We start from the raw sequence: 19034 nt of genomic DNA, 5'->3' as shown, positions 1-19034 counted from the left end.
ACTCACTTCAGCTGAGCCCCTGAGTAGATAACTAAATAATCCAGATCATCATCAGTCTGACCACAAACTGCTGCTTTGACCTCATCTCTGCTGTCTGTCTCATGGTCACCATGTCGGCGCTGCTGCTCCTGGCCAGTTGCAGGTAGAGTACTTAAAATCTTTACTCAAGAAAAAGTACAACTACTCCCATAAAAAGTAAAAGGAAAAAATGACAAAGCTACTCATGTATAAATATAATAATATATTTTATCTGCTGTTCAGGTTTGAAACGGCTGCAACATGGTTCTTTCTAGGCAATGAAATTTGCTTTGCTGGCTGATTATCTTTAGTTATTTCTGTTTAATAATTATTTTCCTCTTTAAATCTCCATGAATGTGTTGATAAGATCACTTTAAAATATCAGCTTTCTGCCCGGCCGACTGTTGTTGCCTGTATCTTTTATTAGGGACATGTAGCCAACCAAACCGCTTGCTTTGCAGCAGCAATCTGATTATTCCTGAAGCATCTAAATAATCTTCACAACACAAAGAATGATTGTGGCAGCAACACGGAGCAGGTCGTTGTTGAAGATACAGAGGAAGCTGTGCGTCATGCGTAAAACCCAACAGGATGTTTTATCCACCATATTTTCTCTCTGTGCATCTCAAAAATAAATAACAGCTGGTAGCTGCTGAGTGAAAGATTCGTTTCACCGGCGACCTTCTGTTCACAGTAACCAATGTAAAAAAACAGGCTAATATCCATCAGAAGAAAGCGATGCTCTCTTCAACAACAGGATACTGTTAATATATCAGAATCAATCTAGTGATGTTACAGTGTGAAGTTTACGTTTTCTCTGCAGAGACTAAAGACGCTTTCAACGTGCCGTTAATGGAAATTCAAAGTATTTATTTGCCGGCTTGTTAAAGAGCGACGCAGGCTGTTTTCCAACAGGCCAGCAGTGGATTTCATTAGAACAATAAAGCCTTAAACTGAAAAGGTATCTGCCTGATTTTCTAAATGTTTGCGTCTGTCCAGCTCCTTCATCTCTGTGATAAACGCCCGTCTCTTTACCACAGAGGAGACCTGCGCTCTTCTGCGTAACACAGCCTGGCAGACGGCTCATTGGGTGAACGAAGCCTATAGCAGATTACAGACTGGAGAAGTTATGAATGGAAAATGTAGCGAACTTAAAAGTAAATTACTGGCCCACAGAAAATACTGGAGTAAAGAGTAAAAGTAGGCTACAGTTTTAAAAAAGGAACGTGAAAAGGTGCCAATTACTTTTTTATTTTGCTAAATTATGTTCCTTGTAACACGTCACTACCCCCCCGCTGCTGTCTGCAGGTACAAGAGGAACAGCACAAAATAAACACAATATTCAGGCTAATTTTTTCTCCCTTAACTTTTCAGCACCGCATTCGCCTTCTGACGCATGTTTTCTGTAGGCTACATGACTGCAGCGCATTACGGCTGCGGCTGCGTTCCAGCTGATGACAGCTGATACGTCCACCAGACGCGGCCGCCGCTCCGCAGAGAATATGTCTGCAGTCTATTTTTGACAGAAGCCGCGTCGAGCAGCACGGAGCAGATCAAACCAGGCAGGAAGTCAGACACAGAACCACATAGGGAATCCGGTTGACCCCCTGTGCAGACGTCCGATGGTAAAACAACAATAAACAGTTAAAACAGACAGAAATAATTAACCATTTCACTACGGAGCCACTGAATCAAAGCAGAAATACAAAAAGAGAGCACTGATTACCTGATCTATCTACACAATCGGGCAGAACGCTCTTATTCTGAAATGCTCCTTGTTGGATACGCAGACGGGCCGGGAGGACGGTACTCAAAGCTCAGAACGGACAAATTCACAACAAGTCAGTAACGTGGGGCGGGCTGCACGCTCCGCTGCTGACACGCTTCCTGTGGACGCCGGGCTGAGGACGGATCCAAACCGCGGCGCAGCCGGTGGAGTTTTGGAGCAACAGAAAGAAACTCCTCGTGTGGCTTCGGCCTCGGGCTGGAATGCTGCGTTCCATTTACCTCGGAAGTCGGAGGTTGGAATGACTTCACGCCGAGCTGACGGCGTTCCAGTTCAAAGTCGGAAGACCTCGCTCGACTAGCCGATGCTTAGCCATTGTTACCAACGGCGGTCGGTAGTAGTAACACGACCACAGACAGCAGCTGGCGAGTACTTTGTGTCCGAATATTTCCATGTCTCAAATACACAGAAGTACTAACAAACAGTATAAACTACAGCTTTCACTGTGATTGGTGCATCGCAGCTTGTGGGACTTAGTTTTTCAACCATCGACCAGCAGCACCAACACACCCCAAACTTTATTTAAACAAGATTACTGAACAATATTTTTAAGGATACCGGAGTAAAGCAGAACGATGTTGCTCAGGCGGCGGCAGATAGAAGCAGCCCGTCTTCATCCGCCCTCGGCAGGTGGAAGGTCAGGGTAGGTGGTTTTCATTCTTCCTGTTTGCACTGATCTATTTTTTATTTTTTTATTTTCCGTTACGGACGTACACACAGATTTACTGATTTACTTACCAAATCATACTTTAACATGAGGAGCAGTGAAAGCCATTTAAAAAGTACTACTTGGGGTACTTAGTAGAGTAAATGTGACATTTTTCTTCTTCTACGACTCCTCCTTTACCTGAGGAAGACCAGCTGTGATGTCCAATCCCAGAGGTGGAAAGAGTACAAAAATATTCTGCTTAAGTAAAAGTACTAATACTTTGATGAACTTTTACTTAAGTACAAGTAAAGTTACTGGTATAAAAATCTTTTCAAGTAAAAAGTTACTTAGTTACTTTTTAACCTCCTAAAAGAACTTATTTATACTTTAATATCTTATTTATACTTTTAATTGAATTAAATCACAGTTTTCTGTGATTCGATAAGGGAACAAAGCCGTGTGACGCTTTCAGTTTTAGTTTGTTTGACAGATACTTTTCCAAAATCAGTGGTGAAAAATGAGATTTAATGTTATAATGAGAGAGTTTTTATTTCATTAGGAAACCGATTAGACTGGCAGGAAACACTGGCCTGTACATGAAGTCATGTCAGACCGGTGGTCGTTTTAATGGGACTTCATGAGCGTTGGTATAATAAATAACTAGTTAGCAGCAGGTTGCTGACCGACACTGCACCGATGTCTGTTTGGCTGTTTGGAGCAAAGCGTCGTACCAAACTATGAAAACTTATTTTTAACCACCAATGGAAGCAATAGTGTTGTAGTCAAGACCGGCCAAAGTCGAGACCAAGACTTTTAGGGGCCGAGACCAAGACCAGTTTCCCACATTATGACAGAATAAAATGTGGAACGAGATCATATTGATCTGAAAGATCCACATTCCCATTAAAACACCCACATACAAACAGTAAGAGCTGAAATCAACGTCAGCATCTTTATTCAACGCTCCTTTTCCACGCTGAGCATCGCGGGGAGTCATTAACAGGAACAACACATGTTTAATCAGGGTTATTGGTTGTGGGTAAAGCAATATGTTTTCCGTCCAGTCAAAGTTTGGATGACAAAAGCAATTTATTGATGTTTCCAAAGTTCTGGTCTTGAAATAAAACCCAGAGTCCTCAATGACCGAGACAAGACGGAGTACAAATGCGGTCCAGTCCGAGACCAAGACCTTCAAAAAGTGGTCTTAAGACCGGTCTCGAGTGCTACAACACTAGGAAGCACTGACCTGTACATCAGGGGTCCTCAGCTACATTTGGTCTGAGCAGACACTGCAGGGGCCCGACTTTCTAAAATAATTGCCATATTACTGTTTACAGTTTTTCTCACTGGCTTTTTCTGTTTCTCAGATCAGAACAGAAATTCTCAAAACTACTTGTTCAACCTCCACATCATAAAAGCATTTTCTTTGTTTTGACCTAACTGCAAATGCTTTGACACACTGATGCAAGTGATTCTGCCGTTTCCTACATTATCAGTTGCTTCGGTCATGCTGGTTCTGGTTCTCTGTTGAATAGTCTTACTGCCCGAAGCATCGAGGCATAACTGCGTTGTACAAGTCACTACATGCAAAATGGTTCAACATGTTGTCATAATCTGTCAAGCACATTTTCTCTGCAGTCTATCAGACTATTTTTTATTTTTTTTTGTAAATGTTCTGAATTGCTCTCAGGTGAATCTTGACTTTCACTAATGAAGGGCAGCGTGTGAAGCGTGTGATCAACCAGTGATGAAGCCTGCTTCTTGTATACAAACACTCCTGGATGGGGGCCAAAGTGCTTCAATAGCCGGTCAGAAGACCGTAGTCAGCGTAGATTACACTTTGTTTGTAAATTCTTGTTGACTTAATAATAAACTGTCATTATAGATTTGAATCTGTTTGTGTTTTATTTCGCATATTAATATAACATGCATGGCCGCGCTGCAGGTCAGCGACACCGGCCTCCGCGTGCCTCCCACTTTCCACGCGGACTAGCGCTACCAGGGCAACAACAGATCTACTGCGCATGTGTGGAACGGGTCCGCCAAGCTGACTGCTGAAGGTAGTATAAACAGAAGTAGTTGGCGTCCGCGGGGTCCGCATCCGTGTCCACGTGCGCTCCCGAGTATAATGGAGGTTTAAGTCAGCTGCTAGCCAAAAAGCTAAAGTAATAACGAGGGAGAGAGGCGTTCTTTCCACAGCTGGAAGCCGTCAGGCCGAACTTAGCTGTGTCACACTCAGAGGTGCAAAGAACGTGGTCTTCGTAAACGATGTGAGACCAGCAAAAAGCTTTCAACCGCAAACAATTTTGTATTGAAGCATCTGCTAAGAAACGTGAAACTTGGCTTGTAGAAAGAAACTCCGGCAGCTAACGTTACCGCCAGTGAAGCATCCACTCGGCAGGAGAGAGTGGCGTTAATCAACGTTTTGTGTTTTGGAATACTGAATACTTCTCTTATAAACCCGTGCAAAACAGCGACATTAGTTCAAAAGTCAGATTGTTTGTTTTTTACTCTCAGACAGTGGCGTTAAACATTATATGCTTCTTAATAATCACATTTATTGCTGCTGTTATAAAGACACGATCACTTTAAACAGTCGGGAGAGACTTGTTTTGTTTTTTCTATTTCAGCCAGTGACATTAAGAAATGTTATGTAGTGTAAAAATCATTCTCACTAATGCTGTTATGAAAAGGCCAACGCGGGGGTCCTGCTTTGTTTTTATTAGTTTTAAATAGCCGATATGATCCAGCGTCCTCTGGCCTGAGAGGCTGCAGTGACTCCTCAGGTTCATTATTGTTCCAGTAAAGTGGATTCATTTCTAAAACGCGCTGCAGGTTTCCGTCACTTTTAAGGACGGGGTGAAAGTAATTGTAACGGAACGAGTAATGTGACAGTTTACTTTTAATACCCAGTAATAAGTAAAGTAATGTTGTTACTTTTTAAATGGGTAATAAGTAAAAAGTAAGTCATCACAATTTCTGAGTAATTTGCCAGCACTGCTGCTGGATATGTCGTATAAACTGATGCGCCGCGAGGACAGAGCGCTGCTTTCTGCCCCCTGGTTGCATCTCGGTGGCGACGCTGCACAGAAACCCGTCCGTAGACGGAGCACAACACAGTGTTACAGTCTCTGACAATGGAAGAACAACAAGCCAATGAATGAGCAGGAGCAGTAAGGCTACGTGGTGGAAGGGTAGAAGAGGCCAACCTGATGAAACAAGGGCCACAATTGTGCACCATGTTCTCAATCATGGCCTCCCAATGGCTGAGGCTGGTCGAAGGGTGCAGCCAAATGTTGGGAGAACAACCGTGTCTTCAGTCATTCAGATGTCTCGTAGACAGAACAGGTATGTAACCCAACAATACGCACTGTACTGCAATATTGCATACTCACTGTATCAGAATCAGAAATACTTTATTGATCCCCAAAGGGAAATTCTGTAAAATGCTTCATTTGACAGTATACAGTAAATACTACTTCATACACATACATCGTGTACACTATATTGTAGCACACAAACACGGCAGGGGCGGCTGTGGCTCAGGAGGTAGAGCGGGTTGGCTGTTAATCGGAAGGTCGGTTCGATCCCTGGCTCCCCCTGGTTGCGTGTCGAAGTGTCCTTGGGCAAGATACTGAACCCCGATTTGCCCCTGGCGGCTATTCCGCCAGTGTATGAATGAGTGTGAATGTTAGTTTCCGTTTGAGCACTTAGGCTCAGTGTATGAATGTGTGTGACTGGTGAATGCAGATGTAGTGTAAAAGCGCTTTGAGTGGTCGAAAAGACTAGAAAGGCGCTATACAAGTACGGAGCATTTACATTTACAAACACATGCAGTATATATACAGTGATATATTTTTGAATATCTTACTCAATCTTGTGTTTTGCATACCGTTTTTCCCCGCATAGGACTGCAGGACGACCTCATGGGGGTGGCAGAGGGCCCCTTTTCAACAGGAGGAGGCTATGTGCACCATGGTCATAGAAAATAATGCCATTAGACTAAGGGAGATACAAAATGCCTTTATAGAAGACGACAATATATTTGAAAACATCTGATCTGTTAGCAGCTCAACTATTGACGGGGGGGAAAAAGCATCAGATGAGCAAGAAACGTTTGTACCATTTGAAAGGAATGGTGACAGAGTGAAGGAGCTGCGGTACCAGTATGTACAGGTAAAAGATGTACGCACATACAGTAACTTTACAGTAAACAACATTGTGTGTGTGTGTGTGTGTGTGTGTGTGTGTGTATGTATATATATATATATATATATATATATATATATATATATATATATTACAGTAAGTGTACACATGTAATTAAGAAAACTCATTCTGTCTTCTGGGATGAAGCCTATAATGGAACTGGAATCAAGTGATCCTCCTGTCAACCTCCGATACCTGGACGAGGCTGGCTTCAACCTGGCTGAAGGTCGAAATGTCATCAGCCAAAGAGCCGCTGTAGATGTGCCGGGCCGAAGGGGAGGGAACCTCAATCTGTGTGCTGCTATTTCAGATCATGGTGTGCTAACTCGTCTTCCCATTGAAGGGCCATACGACACGCAGCATGTCCTCACCTTCTCACCCTGTACAGAAATGGTACTATGAGACTACTCGCTTAATTATCAAGGGATGTTTGAAATACTGACGTGTTGAGTTGTGTTTCTCAACTTGAACAAAGTTAAACAATAACAAGGAAAACGGATGTAAAACAGAACAAAGGCAGCGTGTTGCTCTGCACAGGAGGCGGCTGGAAGCAGCAAATATTGGCTCACCGGCTCAGTATATATCTGTTTGATGCAGAGTCTCCATCCACAACCTGGAGGAGGAACTGTACACGAGTGTATTAAATAAAGAGTATAATGTTTAGTTAGTTTACCGTTAATACAATATACAAACAATAATATATTAAATACTCCGTTCATTATAATTTCATATAATAGTCTCTTTTTTGCCACTAGTTGAACATTAAATCCAGTTCCAGCTGTTTCATTTCTGTGGGTTGTTTTTATCCATTAAATCCTTCTGCAGGAAAAAGGCTCTCCATCGGTCTCTAATTTGTTAATGCTCAGTACTAACTGGTCAATAATCATGTTGTCATATTTCCATATTAAAGCGAAAAAGAGCTTATTTATGAGCCAATATTTAGATTTTGAAAATTATTTGGATAGCAGACCCCCTTTCCTGTACAAACTACACTCCGAACAGGCTGGTCTGGATGTGGAATACCTTTTCCTAAATGGATAATATTAATGAAATAGATTACAGTCTCAACAACTGAACATGTAAGCAATTGCACATCAATAAATATTTGCTGCAGGATGGTGTAACTTTTTCAGCCATCTGTAAACGGAGAGCGAGAATAAGCATGTGTATTTTACCTTGCACATAATCTGCTGTAATAACTACTTTCAAAGTAGCATATTCACATCTAGTTTATCTCTATACCAGCACTCTTTAATAATATTCAAAGCTACAAGAAACCATTTCTCAACCACCATCCCTGACACAATGACCCAGAGGAAACGCTGCTGTTGAGGGCATTTAATACTACGTGACTGTCTACAACTTTGAGATTTCACACTAACGTTTCACATTTAAAGGAGGAGATAGATAACTTTGTTTGGCAGGAAGCCGTGTCAGATTGTTGTCTCACGTTTATCTACATGTCCGCTCTGGTTTAATCATTTCAGATATATTTAGAATACGTCAGAAACTAAATTTTAACGGCTGTGACTGATTACTGTGCACACCTGATCTTCTTGTGGTTTACAGTGCTTTTAATGGAAATGGTGACACAGCTCTAGAGAGCCTGCTGTCTGTCGGATATATAACATTGCATTGTCTAATCCATATTTATATATTTCTACATTTATTTATCTCAACTGTATGTTTGTCTACGAGTAGCACCTTATCAAAGCAAATTCCTGGTATGTGTAAAACACTACATGGCAATAAAGCTCCTGCTGATTCTGACTTTAACAAGTTACTCTACAGAAACACTTAAAAGTCCAGTGTGTAACATTCAGGAGGATCTACTGACAGAAATGCAATATAAGATCCACAACTATGGTGTGTAAAGACCTTACATAATTAACCGTTATGTTTTTATTACCTTAGAATGAGACATTTATATCTCCATAACTGCGGGCAACCCCTTCCATGGACGTCACCGCGTTGCATCGTCATGTTTCTACAGTAGCTGAAAACGGACAAACAGCGCTACAGAGCGCATTTCATCACTACGTTCTTCTTGTTCTACTTCTGGTAGAATTCAGGCAGTGCGGACACTCATCACTGTGTTGAATACGTACGTTAGAAGAAGTAATAATGTACTGCAGGGGTCGGCAAATACGTTTTTCATCAGAGAAATATTTTCAACCATTAGATGGTGGATGAGAATATAAGCTGTAATATTGACTTGCATCAACATGTGGTACAGTTAGCTATGTTGGTAAGATGCAGAACTTGCAATCCAAGTGCTGAGTGTTCAATCCCACCTCAAGGTTTCTCAGGTCACGGCATGTGCTGCACTGTCTTTGTTTCGGTGTTTGATCCGCATCCATCAACCTACGGACGCTTTTTCATTTCCCCAGTATCTCCAGGCCGAGGACATTTAGAGGAATCATATTAGCTGACAGTTCTTTCAGAGGTGTGTCAAGCAGCTACAGACTCTTTTAATGTCGTTCAGAATTTTTCAAAGCTCAGTTCAACTTCAAATACTGCATTACAGTAAACAAGCTTCTTGCGCTTTTATTTTGTAGGCAAAACCACTAAAGAGGAAGTGATTATGTGAGCTGTTGTCATGACTGAGATCTATTTCAGCACCGCTATCAAAGTGTTTAGTTATTTATATTTTTTGCTGCTATCAAAGCACCATAATCTGGTAGCGGGCAAGATATTGTTGTTGGCGGGCAGTTTTGGTGAAGGTCCATAATCACAGAGAGAATGAATGTGTTTCCCTTGTCAGTGTTTGTATAAATTTTATCTAATGTGTTGTTTATAATGGACTGTGGTGCAGAGACAGTGACAGTGTTTCACACTCTTGGCTCACATTTTCCATGTTAACTGTCAGTGTCCAAGTCACAGTAACATATGGTTTTACTGAATAATTAAATATTATTTCTTAATAAATCTACCTAAAGAAACCTAATTTCTTGACTGGCTACTCTCTGCTGTCTCAGAAGAGACACATTTTGTGCTGTGTCAGCCACCGTAGCTGTCCTACGCTCTTTGAAAGGTTAGGGGGCAGTGGGAGACTGGACAGATGGTTGCAATTCACAGCCCTCACCACTAGATGCCACTAAATCTTGCACACTGAACCTTTAAAGCTGAAGTAAGGCTTGAAATTGGTTGTCATGCACAGGACCACACTTGCTGGGCCAATCAGTTTAACTCCAAAACACAAATGGGTTAAGGGAAGAGATGTCCCAGTTCGACCCCCTCCCAAAGCGGACTATAGTAATGATACCACAATTTAACATAATGTCTCTGTGTCTGTTTTTCAGAGTGTCCTGCAGACGTCCAAGAAGAGGAACACGAGTGGAGCCCCAGTCTGGACCAGGAGGACCCAGAGCCCACGCAGATTAAAGAGAAGTGGAGCCCCAGTCTGGACCAGGAGGACCCAGAGCCCACGCAGATTAAAGAGAAGTGGAGCCCCAGTCTGGACCAGGAGGACCCAGAGCCCACACAGATTAAAGGGAAGTGGAGCCCCAGTCTGGACCAGGAGGACCCAGAGCCCACGCAGATTAAAGGGAAGTGGAGCCCCAGTCTGGACCAGGATGACTCAGAGCCTCCACAGATTAAAGAGGAACAGGAAGATCTCTGGACCAGTCAGGAGGGAGAGCAGCTTCCAGGACTGGAGGAGGCTGATATCACCAAGTTCACATTCACTCCCGTCCCTGTGAAGAGTGAAGAAGATGATGAAGAGAAACCTCAGTCCTCACAGCTTCATCAGAGCCAGACTGAACAGATGGAAACAGAAGCTGATGGAGAGGACTGTGGAGGATCAGAACCAGCCAGGGACTCTGATCCAGATCAGCTTTTACAACCTAAGACTGATGATAAGACTTCCGACTTTTCTGTAGCTGAAATTGAAGTCAGCTGTGATGACTGGGAGGAGACCAGGGAACCTCAGTCAGGTCCAAACTCTAATGAAGACCCTGTTACTGATGCGAGATGTAATTCTCCTGACAAACCGTTTAGCTGCTCTGAGTGTGGGAAAAGATTTACAAGAAAGGGATTTCTAGAGACACACATGAGAACACACACGGGGGAGAAACCGTTCAGCTGCTCAGTGTGTGGAAAGAAATACACAAAGAAGGGGTATCTGATCCAGCACATGGCGGTCCACAGAGGGGAGAGACGGCACAGCTGCAGCATCTGTAACAAAAGACTTGTTTGGCACTCGGGGGTCGAATGCCATAAGTGTGTTGGTGGGATTTCACAGCTTCATCTCGCCTCTTCACCTGCGAGCGGTGGAAGACGTAATGCTGGTGGCCAATCCCTGAGCTTCTCAGAGTGTGACAAGAGACTCTGCTACAGTCATAATTTGAAGAATGACTCAGGAACTCATGCAGAGGAAAATTTGTTCAGCTGCTCAGTTTGTGGTAGAAAGTTTACACAAAGGGGATATCTTATCCAACACATGGCGCGCCACACGGGGAAGATCCGATTCCGCTGCTGTGTTTGTGACAAAAAATTTGCTTGGCGTCATGAACTCAAAAGCCACAAGTGTGCTGGTGATTCCTCACAGCTTCAGCAGACCGAGAACAGAAGCTCAGCTGAACAGGTGCAAACAGGAGGCGACGGAGGGGGTTCGGATTCAGATGACCAGACTTCAGACTCTTCTGAACCCGAGACTGAAGTCAGAGACGATGGTTTGAAGGAGACCAGAGGGCCTGAGTCAGGTTTAAACGCAGAGACACGTGACAAAGTCCCTGTAAGTGATGCAGGAAGCATCACTGGCAAGAAATCCTTTATCTGTTCTGAGTGTGGAAAAACATTCTGCGGTGAGGACAATCTGAAAGTCCACATGAGAACTCATGCAGGAGAGAAACCGTTCAGCTGCTCATTCTGCGAGAAAGGCTTTACACAAAAAGGATATCTCTCCAACCACATGGCCGTCCACACAGAGGAGAAACGCTTCCTGTACTGTGTTTGTGGCAAAAGATTCGCTTGGCGTTATAATCTCAAAAACCACAAGTGTGCTGGCGAGTCCTCACAGCTTCATCCTGGTCACACCGAGCGGAACCGAGAGGCAGAGCCTCCGGCCGGCAGCTCCGGCACTAAACTTCAGACTGAGGTGAGTGCAGATGAGACCAGGGACTCTCAGTCAGGTTTAAACTCTCTCAGGAAGAAGGACGTCCTCGAAGGTGATCCAGGAAGTGATCCTGCAGAGAGACCGTTCAGCTGCTCGCAGTGCGGTAAAAGATTTCGCCGCAAGAAAAATCTTCAAGAACACATGAGGATTCATACGGGAGAAAAGCCGTACGGTTGTTCAGTGTGTATGAAGTACTTCTCATGCAGCGGGTCGCTTCGGAAACACCTGAGAATCCACACAGGAGAGAAACCGTTCAGCTGCTCGGTGTGCGGGAACCGGTTTACTGAAAGTGGACATCTGAAGGTGCACATGAGAACTCACACAGGAGAGAAACCGTTCAGCTGCTCAGTCTGTGGGAAGAGTTTTACCTGGAGGCAAAGCTTTAATAATCACATGAAGTATCATTGAGACACGAGCAGTTTGGTGATACATACTCTACATACTGTACATACATACATATATATTTATATATGCTTTGTTGGCAGTTTCTGTCTGAATGGAAAGGGACTTTGTTGGACGTCAGAGGATCCAAGAAGCACTTTCAGTTTAAGCGTGAGACCTTCAGGGTCTCAGAAACGTACTGAAGCAGCGTCTTCATCCAGATGTTCTTCAGAAACTCGTGCCAAGCGGAGAAGGACGACTTGAAGACCAATCACAGCTGAGTTCACGGCGCCATCACAAACACATGTATGACCCTGGTTGTTGTGGCCTGATGGGTCGATGTCACGTGACTCAGCAGCAGATCAACGGTGTTTTCGCTCCCTGCCACAGTTTACAGTCATATTAAACAGAAAAGAACCAGGTGGGAACGTCTGTCTAAAAACCCAGAAGGTGGAACAAATCTGTAAATCCAAAAATAAAATCTTCCACGTTGATTCACTCACAGCGGACTAAAAGCAGCAGGATAGCTGCCGTGCTGTCATCAACTCAGTTCTACATTCCCAGTTAATGTACAGACCCTTTCACAGTTTGGTGGATACGTTTTCCTCTGTGCCTGTTTAGTAGATGATGATTCTTATTCTGTGCTTTATTTTGCTCTTCCTGGATCACGTTGTGTCGCTCAGCATGTCACTAACAGGAAAGAAGATGGTCAGCTTAAAGAGGTCCTATTCTGCTCATTGTCAGGTTCACACTTTGATTTAGGGGTTGTACCAGAACAGGTTTCCATGGTTTCATTGTTAACAGACACATTGCTGCAGCTCCTCTTTTCTCCCTGTGTGTTGAACGCTCTGTTTTAGCTACCGAGTAAAGCATCTCACCTCTTCTAGCTCTATAGCCACGTTTCCACCAAAAGGACCCGGATCTCTTCTAAAGGAACTAAAAGTAACAGATCAGTAACCACGATCCATGACCAAAATGTAGACGTGGAATATAATGAGAAGCTGTAGGCTTTGGGTTGGGTAGTACTTTCCAAAAGTACCAGTACCTTGGATACCTGGCTTTAACTGGAGCATGTCGGCTGTTTTTCTGCGACTGCTCGTCTCTTTTCCACCGTTGTTTGCAAACCAATAAATCAGAGCTGCACGAGTCGTCGCCTGAGATCGAACGTCTGCATTAAATGTGTTGCTGGGAAACAGCAGCCGGCGTGCAGCGGTGTGTTTACAGCGAACAGCCGATGGAGTCGGGCTAAATACTGTGTCCTGAGTTGTTGTTGGAAGTTTTTCCACAGAGCTGAAGTTGGTCTCTCCAAAACAAGCAGAGCAGCTGATTCCAGCAGGCAATAAAGCTCGTTAAACATCCTGTTCCTTCGACGCTCAGGCGACACAGACGTGATGCTGCAGATCAGCTGGAAATGTTTTAATAAGCTTCCAAACTGTTGCTTTCTCTGTGCACGAGTTATTTTATGAACGTGATGGATTTATCCAGTTTGTTATTATATTTACATTTTATTCATTTAGCTGACGCTTTTATCCAAAGCGACTTACAGCTGCTCTACATGTCAGAGGTCGCACGCCTCTGGAGCAGCGAGGGTTAAGTGTCCTGCTCAGGGACACAATGCTGGATGGGTCACAGTGGGGAGTTGAAACCGGGTCTCTCACACGAAAGTCGTGTCTTATCCACTGCGCCATCACCAGCCCATATCAAATTTGTAACGAACTTTATCGGGTCTCTCTCCGTTACAGCTCCCACACAAAAAGCCTCTTTAATGGTCAAGCATAGCCTGTAGTTTTCATTATATTCCAGTCAAATCTGCCTGATCTTCACAGGTCTTTAGACCGCGGTGGAGACGCACACAACACAGGGCCGAAAGAACCTTTTAGTTCCTTGAAAAGAGATCTGGGGACTAAAAAGTCCCGAGTCATTTTGATCGAAACGAGGCTTTAGGTTTCTGAAGTAATGGCTGGACTACAATCCACCTGTGTTCAGTTCAGGAGCAGAGTGTTCTGTGGGAGATGGGAACTCCCTTTGGGCTGGACAAACCTATTGCATGCAGAAAAAAGATTTATAACACACTAAAGGAGAGGGGGAAAGCCCAACAGCAGAATATGACCTCTTCAGTGTCGGTTTGTGGCTCTGTGGATCCTTTGTTGAATGGAAACAAACTTTTTTACTTTACATCCAATATTTCCTCATGTCTGTATACTTTAATAACTGAATTAAACCACAGGGATGAAACTGAAGAGTTCCTCTGTTGTTTCTTCTGGGGGAGGACCCACTTAGGCTCGGTGCATTTCAAGCAGCCGCGTGAAGGAAGTAGCTCGTCACTCTTTGTGAACCGACCAGTTACAGCCTGGATGGGACATTGACGCTGGGGACGGGTCCGATTCAGAACGTCTCCCCCCAGATTCACTAGATCAGTGGCGTTGTTAGCCCTGGGTTTTTTGAAAAGCCCCGGACCTCTGAAGGATTTTTAAAAAACAAACAGCAAAAGGCTGAAAATTTATCTTTAAACTTTACTCGCTTCACTAACGTTATCTGAGAGAGAGATTATTGTTATTATTTATTCTCCTGCACATTAGGGAGAATAAGATGATCCAGCTGTAGCTGTGAGCTGCACTTTATCAGAGGTGCTGAAATGAACCTGTGTGGATTTGTGGTGAGGTCGATCACCTGATAGGCAGAGGAGCCATTATACATATTTCATTTCAAAATCTATGTCTGGTCCCCCCCTCTTTCCAAATGTAAAGTTTTATTTGCATTGCCTTTCTGGCTCAGGCGATTTCAGAGCTGGCTCATAGGAGGCGGTTTACTAAGAGACCAGTCAGTCACTCACAGTCCACATCAGTCGTGGACAAAATGTAGCCGATAGAAATGTTGAGTGAGAAGAAAAGAAGTTGCTGGAGGCCGGAGCAGCTTCTTCTTTTGTGCTGCTGTTACTTCTAGCTGACGGGAGCAGTGATGGGTCCATCTAATGTAGGACTACTCTTAATTTTGCTACATTTTCCATTCATACCTTTTATAACTTCAGCAGTCTGTAATCTGCATTTTGCTTCATTAACCAAAATGAGCTGTGATCCAGGCTGCGTGCAGTCACACAGTAAAGCTCTGGTCGGGCGCTCGTCACAGTCACAGAACTGGTAGATGCAAACATTTAGAAAATCAGGCAAACATCTTTTCAGTTTAAGGCTTTATGTTCTACTAATACAACTGAAACCCAGTGAGCCACACCATGGACCTGCAGCCTGCGTCCCACTTTAACAAGCTGGCAAGTGAAAAACTTTCACTTTCTATTAATGGTGCATTAAAAGCGTCTCTGCAGAGCAAATGAAGACTTCACACTGTAACATCTGTCAGATGATCACTGCACTGACTGAGATATATTAAAAGTGTCCTGTTGCTTTGGACATCAGTTTCTTTTCTTTAATACACATCGGTTACTATGTGTTTTATAGCGATGTCAGTGAGTCCATAAACAGAATGTCGCCGGTGAAACTGATCTTTCACTCAGCAGCTACGAGCTGTTATTTATTTTTGAGATGCACAGAGAGAAAATATGGTGGATAAAACATCCTGTTGGGTTTTACGCATGACGCACAGCTTCCTCTGTATCTTCAACAACGAGCTGCTCCGTGTTTCTACCACAATCATTCTTTGTGTTGTGAAGATTATTTAGATGCTTCAGGAATAATCAGATTGTTTTTGGCAGCCTGTGCTGCTGCAAAGCAAGCGGTCAGGTTGGCTACATGTCCATAATAAAAGGTACAGGTAAAAAAAGTCGGCTGGGCAGCAAAAGTGATATTTTAAAGTGATCTTATAAACACCTTCATGGAGATTTAAAAAGGAAAATAATTGTAGAAATAGCTAAATTACAGATAATCAGCTTCTTTACTGCATTTGCAGGAATATTTTAATGGACTGCTTAAAAAAATAAACTCATCAAGTTGCCTAGTCTGGACATTTTTACTCTGATAGCCATCTTGAACTTTCCTCATGTGGTAACATGGGGGCTGTGATCCTGCACAACAAAACATCCCCACACTACCACGGATAGTATCAGTGCAACGGGTTGCAGAATCCGTACTATGGATCCCGTCCACACGGTGCGGATTGATTTCAAAGTTTATGATGATTTATCCTGTTTGACCTCTCAAAATATCCTTTATGCTGGAAATGTCAAAGAACCCAGTTAGATTCTGAATGTGCAGAACTTTGAACATGAGCAGAAAACTTGCTGAAACACAGGAGCTATTAAAGTCCAGGAGTTTCTGACTGAAATGATTTAATGTATTATTGATGAGGTATAAAGGTGCCACATGCACATTTAAAGAGGTTACCTCAATCAGTCACACCTGCCTGTGTGTTGATTCAGCAGTGATGATATTAAAAGTTGATCTACAGGAGAAACATATCTGAAAGCTGAGAGCTGCTCTGCATTATATTCTGTTAGTTTTAGATTTTAAATTGTTTTATTAAACATTTATTTAACCAGAAAAACTCTTTTTCCAAGAGTGTCCTGGCCGAGGCAGGCAGTAGCACAACTGCACATTTCAGATGGGAATAAATGATCAGTTACAAGGTCATAAAATATCAAAATGTTGTTAAATATTCACCACAATTCAGCAACAAGGACGAACAAACGAGTCATCAGTCATAAGACACATGACAGCAACATCAAAATGAGACAGTTAATAATGTTGTTCTGAGTTTAGAGTAGAGGATGTTTCCTGTCGCTTTACTGCTTTACAGACTTAACTTTGGGGGGGGGTCAATTATAATGTGAAGATATGAAGTTTTATGGGCTGGACCCCAATGTTTCAAGAACCTAAAAACGCCCCTGCACTAGATTCACCTTCTGGAATAATTATTACCGGTACGTACATGAGGGAGCTGGATATGATTGGCTACTATATGTCGTTTTTCCATCACCAGTACCAGCTCAACTCGACTCTACTCGGCCCTGCTCCGTTTTCCATTGCACATAGTACCCAGAGAAAGTACGTAGCTGGTCGTCATAGCGACGCCACACACAACTGCCGCGACGTAATGTTCAGTGCGACACACACACCAGCGATCCACACAGCTTTCTCTTTTTTAAGTTAAAACGTTTGAACCTTCCTCAGAATGTAAAGACAGATAAGCGGTATGAAAAGCTTCCAGCTGTGTTTTCCTCTGCCGTTGTTGCTGCAGCGGTCTGTGTGACGGCGGGAGCAGAGGGCTCTGTGAGCGGCCGGCCGGCCTCACACGCTCCTCCCCCCGCCGCCACAACTCCGGAAATATTCAAGCACATTTTTGTTCCGCCATCACTTCTCGTAAAACTGTCAATATCCGAAATCTACACAGCTGATTTCACCTCAAAACTTCTCAGAAGTGGATTTAGTGATGAAATAACGTATGAAAACTGTAAAATATAAAACTTCCTGTTGCCTCTGTCTGGTGCAATGATGATGCAGTGAATAGTGACGATTCTCCAATCAGCCGTCTGTCGTGTTTTCATGTTGCATTTTAGTTCGCTTGGAACGTCGATGGAGGTGATACGAAAAAAAGGTACAACATTTCCACAGTGGAAAACCAAACAGAGGCGAGTGGAGCTGGTACCGTGCGGTGGAGAAGGGGCTGTAGTTACAGATGTGATGAAGGAGCAGTAAATATTCAGAGAAGAAGAAGCAGCAGGTGGTGCTGTGCACGTAAACACGTTGGTTTGAGAGCCGCCATGAATCTAGAGAAGAAGAAGAAGGAGCTGCACCGAAAGTGCGAACGTGAACATGTACTGTAAGGAGATGGGGAGCATGTTGAAATACTATATTATACCATCTTTATTTAAGATATCAGGGGCGGCGTATTCTGCGAGATGATAATGATTTTCATTTTGATGTTGATCAGCCACTGTCTCGACGGCGTGTGACAACAGCAAGGCTGCACAGATTTATGGGCGTGGAAACAGACCACGCTTGTGCAGAACCACTAAGTAGCGCATCTCGATAGGCAGCATGAATCTACAGAACACCGGCTCTTTGCTCTGTAACGCTGATCGCAGTGCTGATGACCGGCTGCTGGATCCCACGTTCGTCTGAGTTCGAATCCTGTATAAAATCAAATAGTCGTCTTAGAGGGCTGAATGGTTTTTGGGGGCGGCTGTGGCTCAGGAGGTAGAGTCCTGAGTTGTTTAACTCATCTAGACGTGAAAACCAGGAAATAAGAGCTGAAATTCTGAACTCTTGTCTCATCTTTTGATCTTAAACCCAAATGTCTTCAGTGAACAACAAAAACAAAGGAACTTGCCTTCCTGTTCAAAGACTTTGGGAGGGGAGTTTTGTAACAACACACATTTTCAGTTCGTCTAGCACTGTAAAGATCTGCACTTTTGTTTTTTAAATAATGAAGTTTTGGCCATTTTTTTGGTTTGTTCTGTAATTCAAAGACAAACAGGTTCCTGTTTATATACAGTTCCATACATTTACATAATCATCCATGTGTATGGGACATGACAAGTTAGAATATGCTGTTACGGCGCTAAAGGTGCTGTGAAACATTTGGACTCGCCTTGATAGGAGATATTAGTCTATCAGAATAGGCTGCCTCTGAAATGATAATAACAGTCATAATACCGTGAGAGTTTATGGGATTGAAAAAGGGAACGCTAACTAGCATTTTTCAGATTGCCGCTCGGTGTAGATTTTAGATTAGAATCAGCACTAATTAAACTTTTCCTAACTCATCATAACTGTAATGTCAGCAGCAGCCAGAGCGTTTACTAAATGATTTATGGTCAGAATAAACAAAACTCGCAGAGGCTTTTATTTTGAAGCCACGTCCCGGAAGTGAGGCGGGTTCCCGGGCTCGGCCAGTGAGCGCGGAGCTTCCAGCCTCTTTGGGAC

At 43.4% G+C, this 19034-nt stretch overlaps 1 protein-coding gene across 4 annotated transcripts in view; it reads left to right on the top strand.

The window, feature by feature from the left end:
- The window catches only part of LOC123976539 (zinc finger protein 2 homolog), a 44996-nt gene that overhangs the window by 17167 nt on the left and 8795 nt on the right, over positions 1–19034 (top strand). Inside the window, exon 4 of one of the 4 annotated variants that reach the window (XM_046058784.1) lies at positions 9965–15563. The exons of the other annotated variants lie outside the window; for them this stretch is intronic. Coding sequence (XP_045914740.1) covers positions 9965–12186 — 2222 coding nt within the window. The 3' untranslated portion in view covers positions 12187–15563. Of the gene's footprint in view, positions 1–9964; positions 15564–19034 lie in introns of those variants that run through there. 4 annotated transcript variants of the gene reach the window in all.

Source organism: Micropterus dolomieu, linkage group LG09 (assembly GCF_021292245.1).
Source record: "Micropterus dolomieu isolate WLL.071019.BEF.003 ecotype Adirondacks linkage group LG09, ASM2129224v1, whole genome shotgun sequence".
Classification (NCBI taxonomy): Eukaryota; Metazoa; Chordata; class Actinopteri; order Centrarchiformes; family Centrarchidae; genus Micropterus; species Micropterus dolomieu.
The sequence above is the reverse complement of the archived record's forward strand: the minus strand, read 5'-3'. Positions and strand labels throughout refer to the sequence as shown.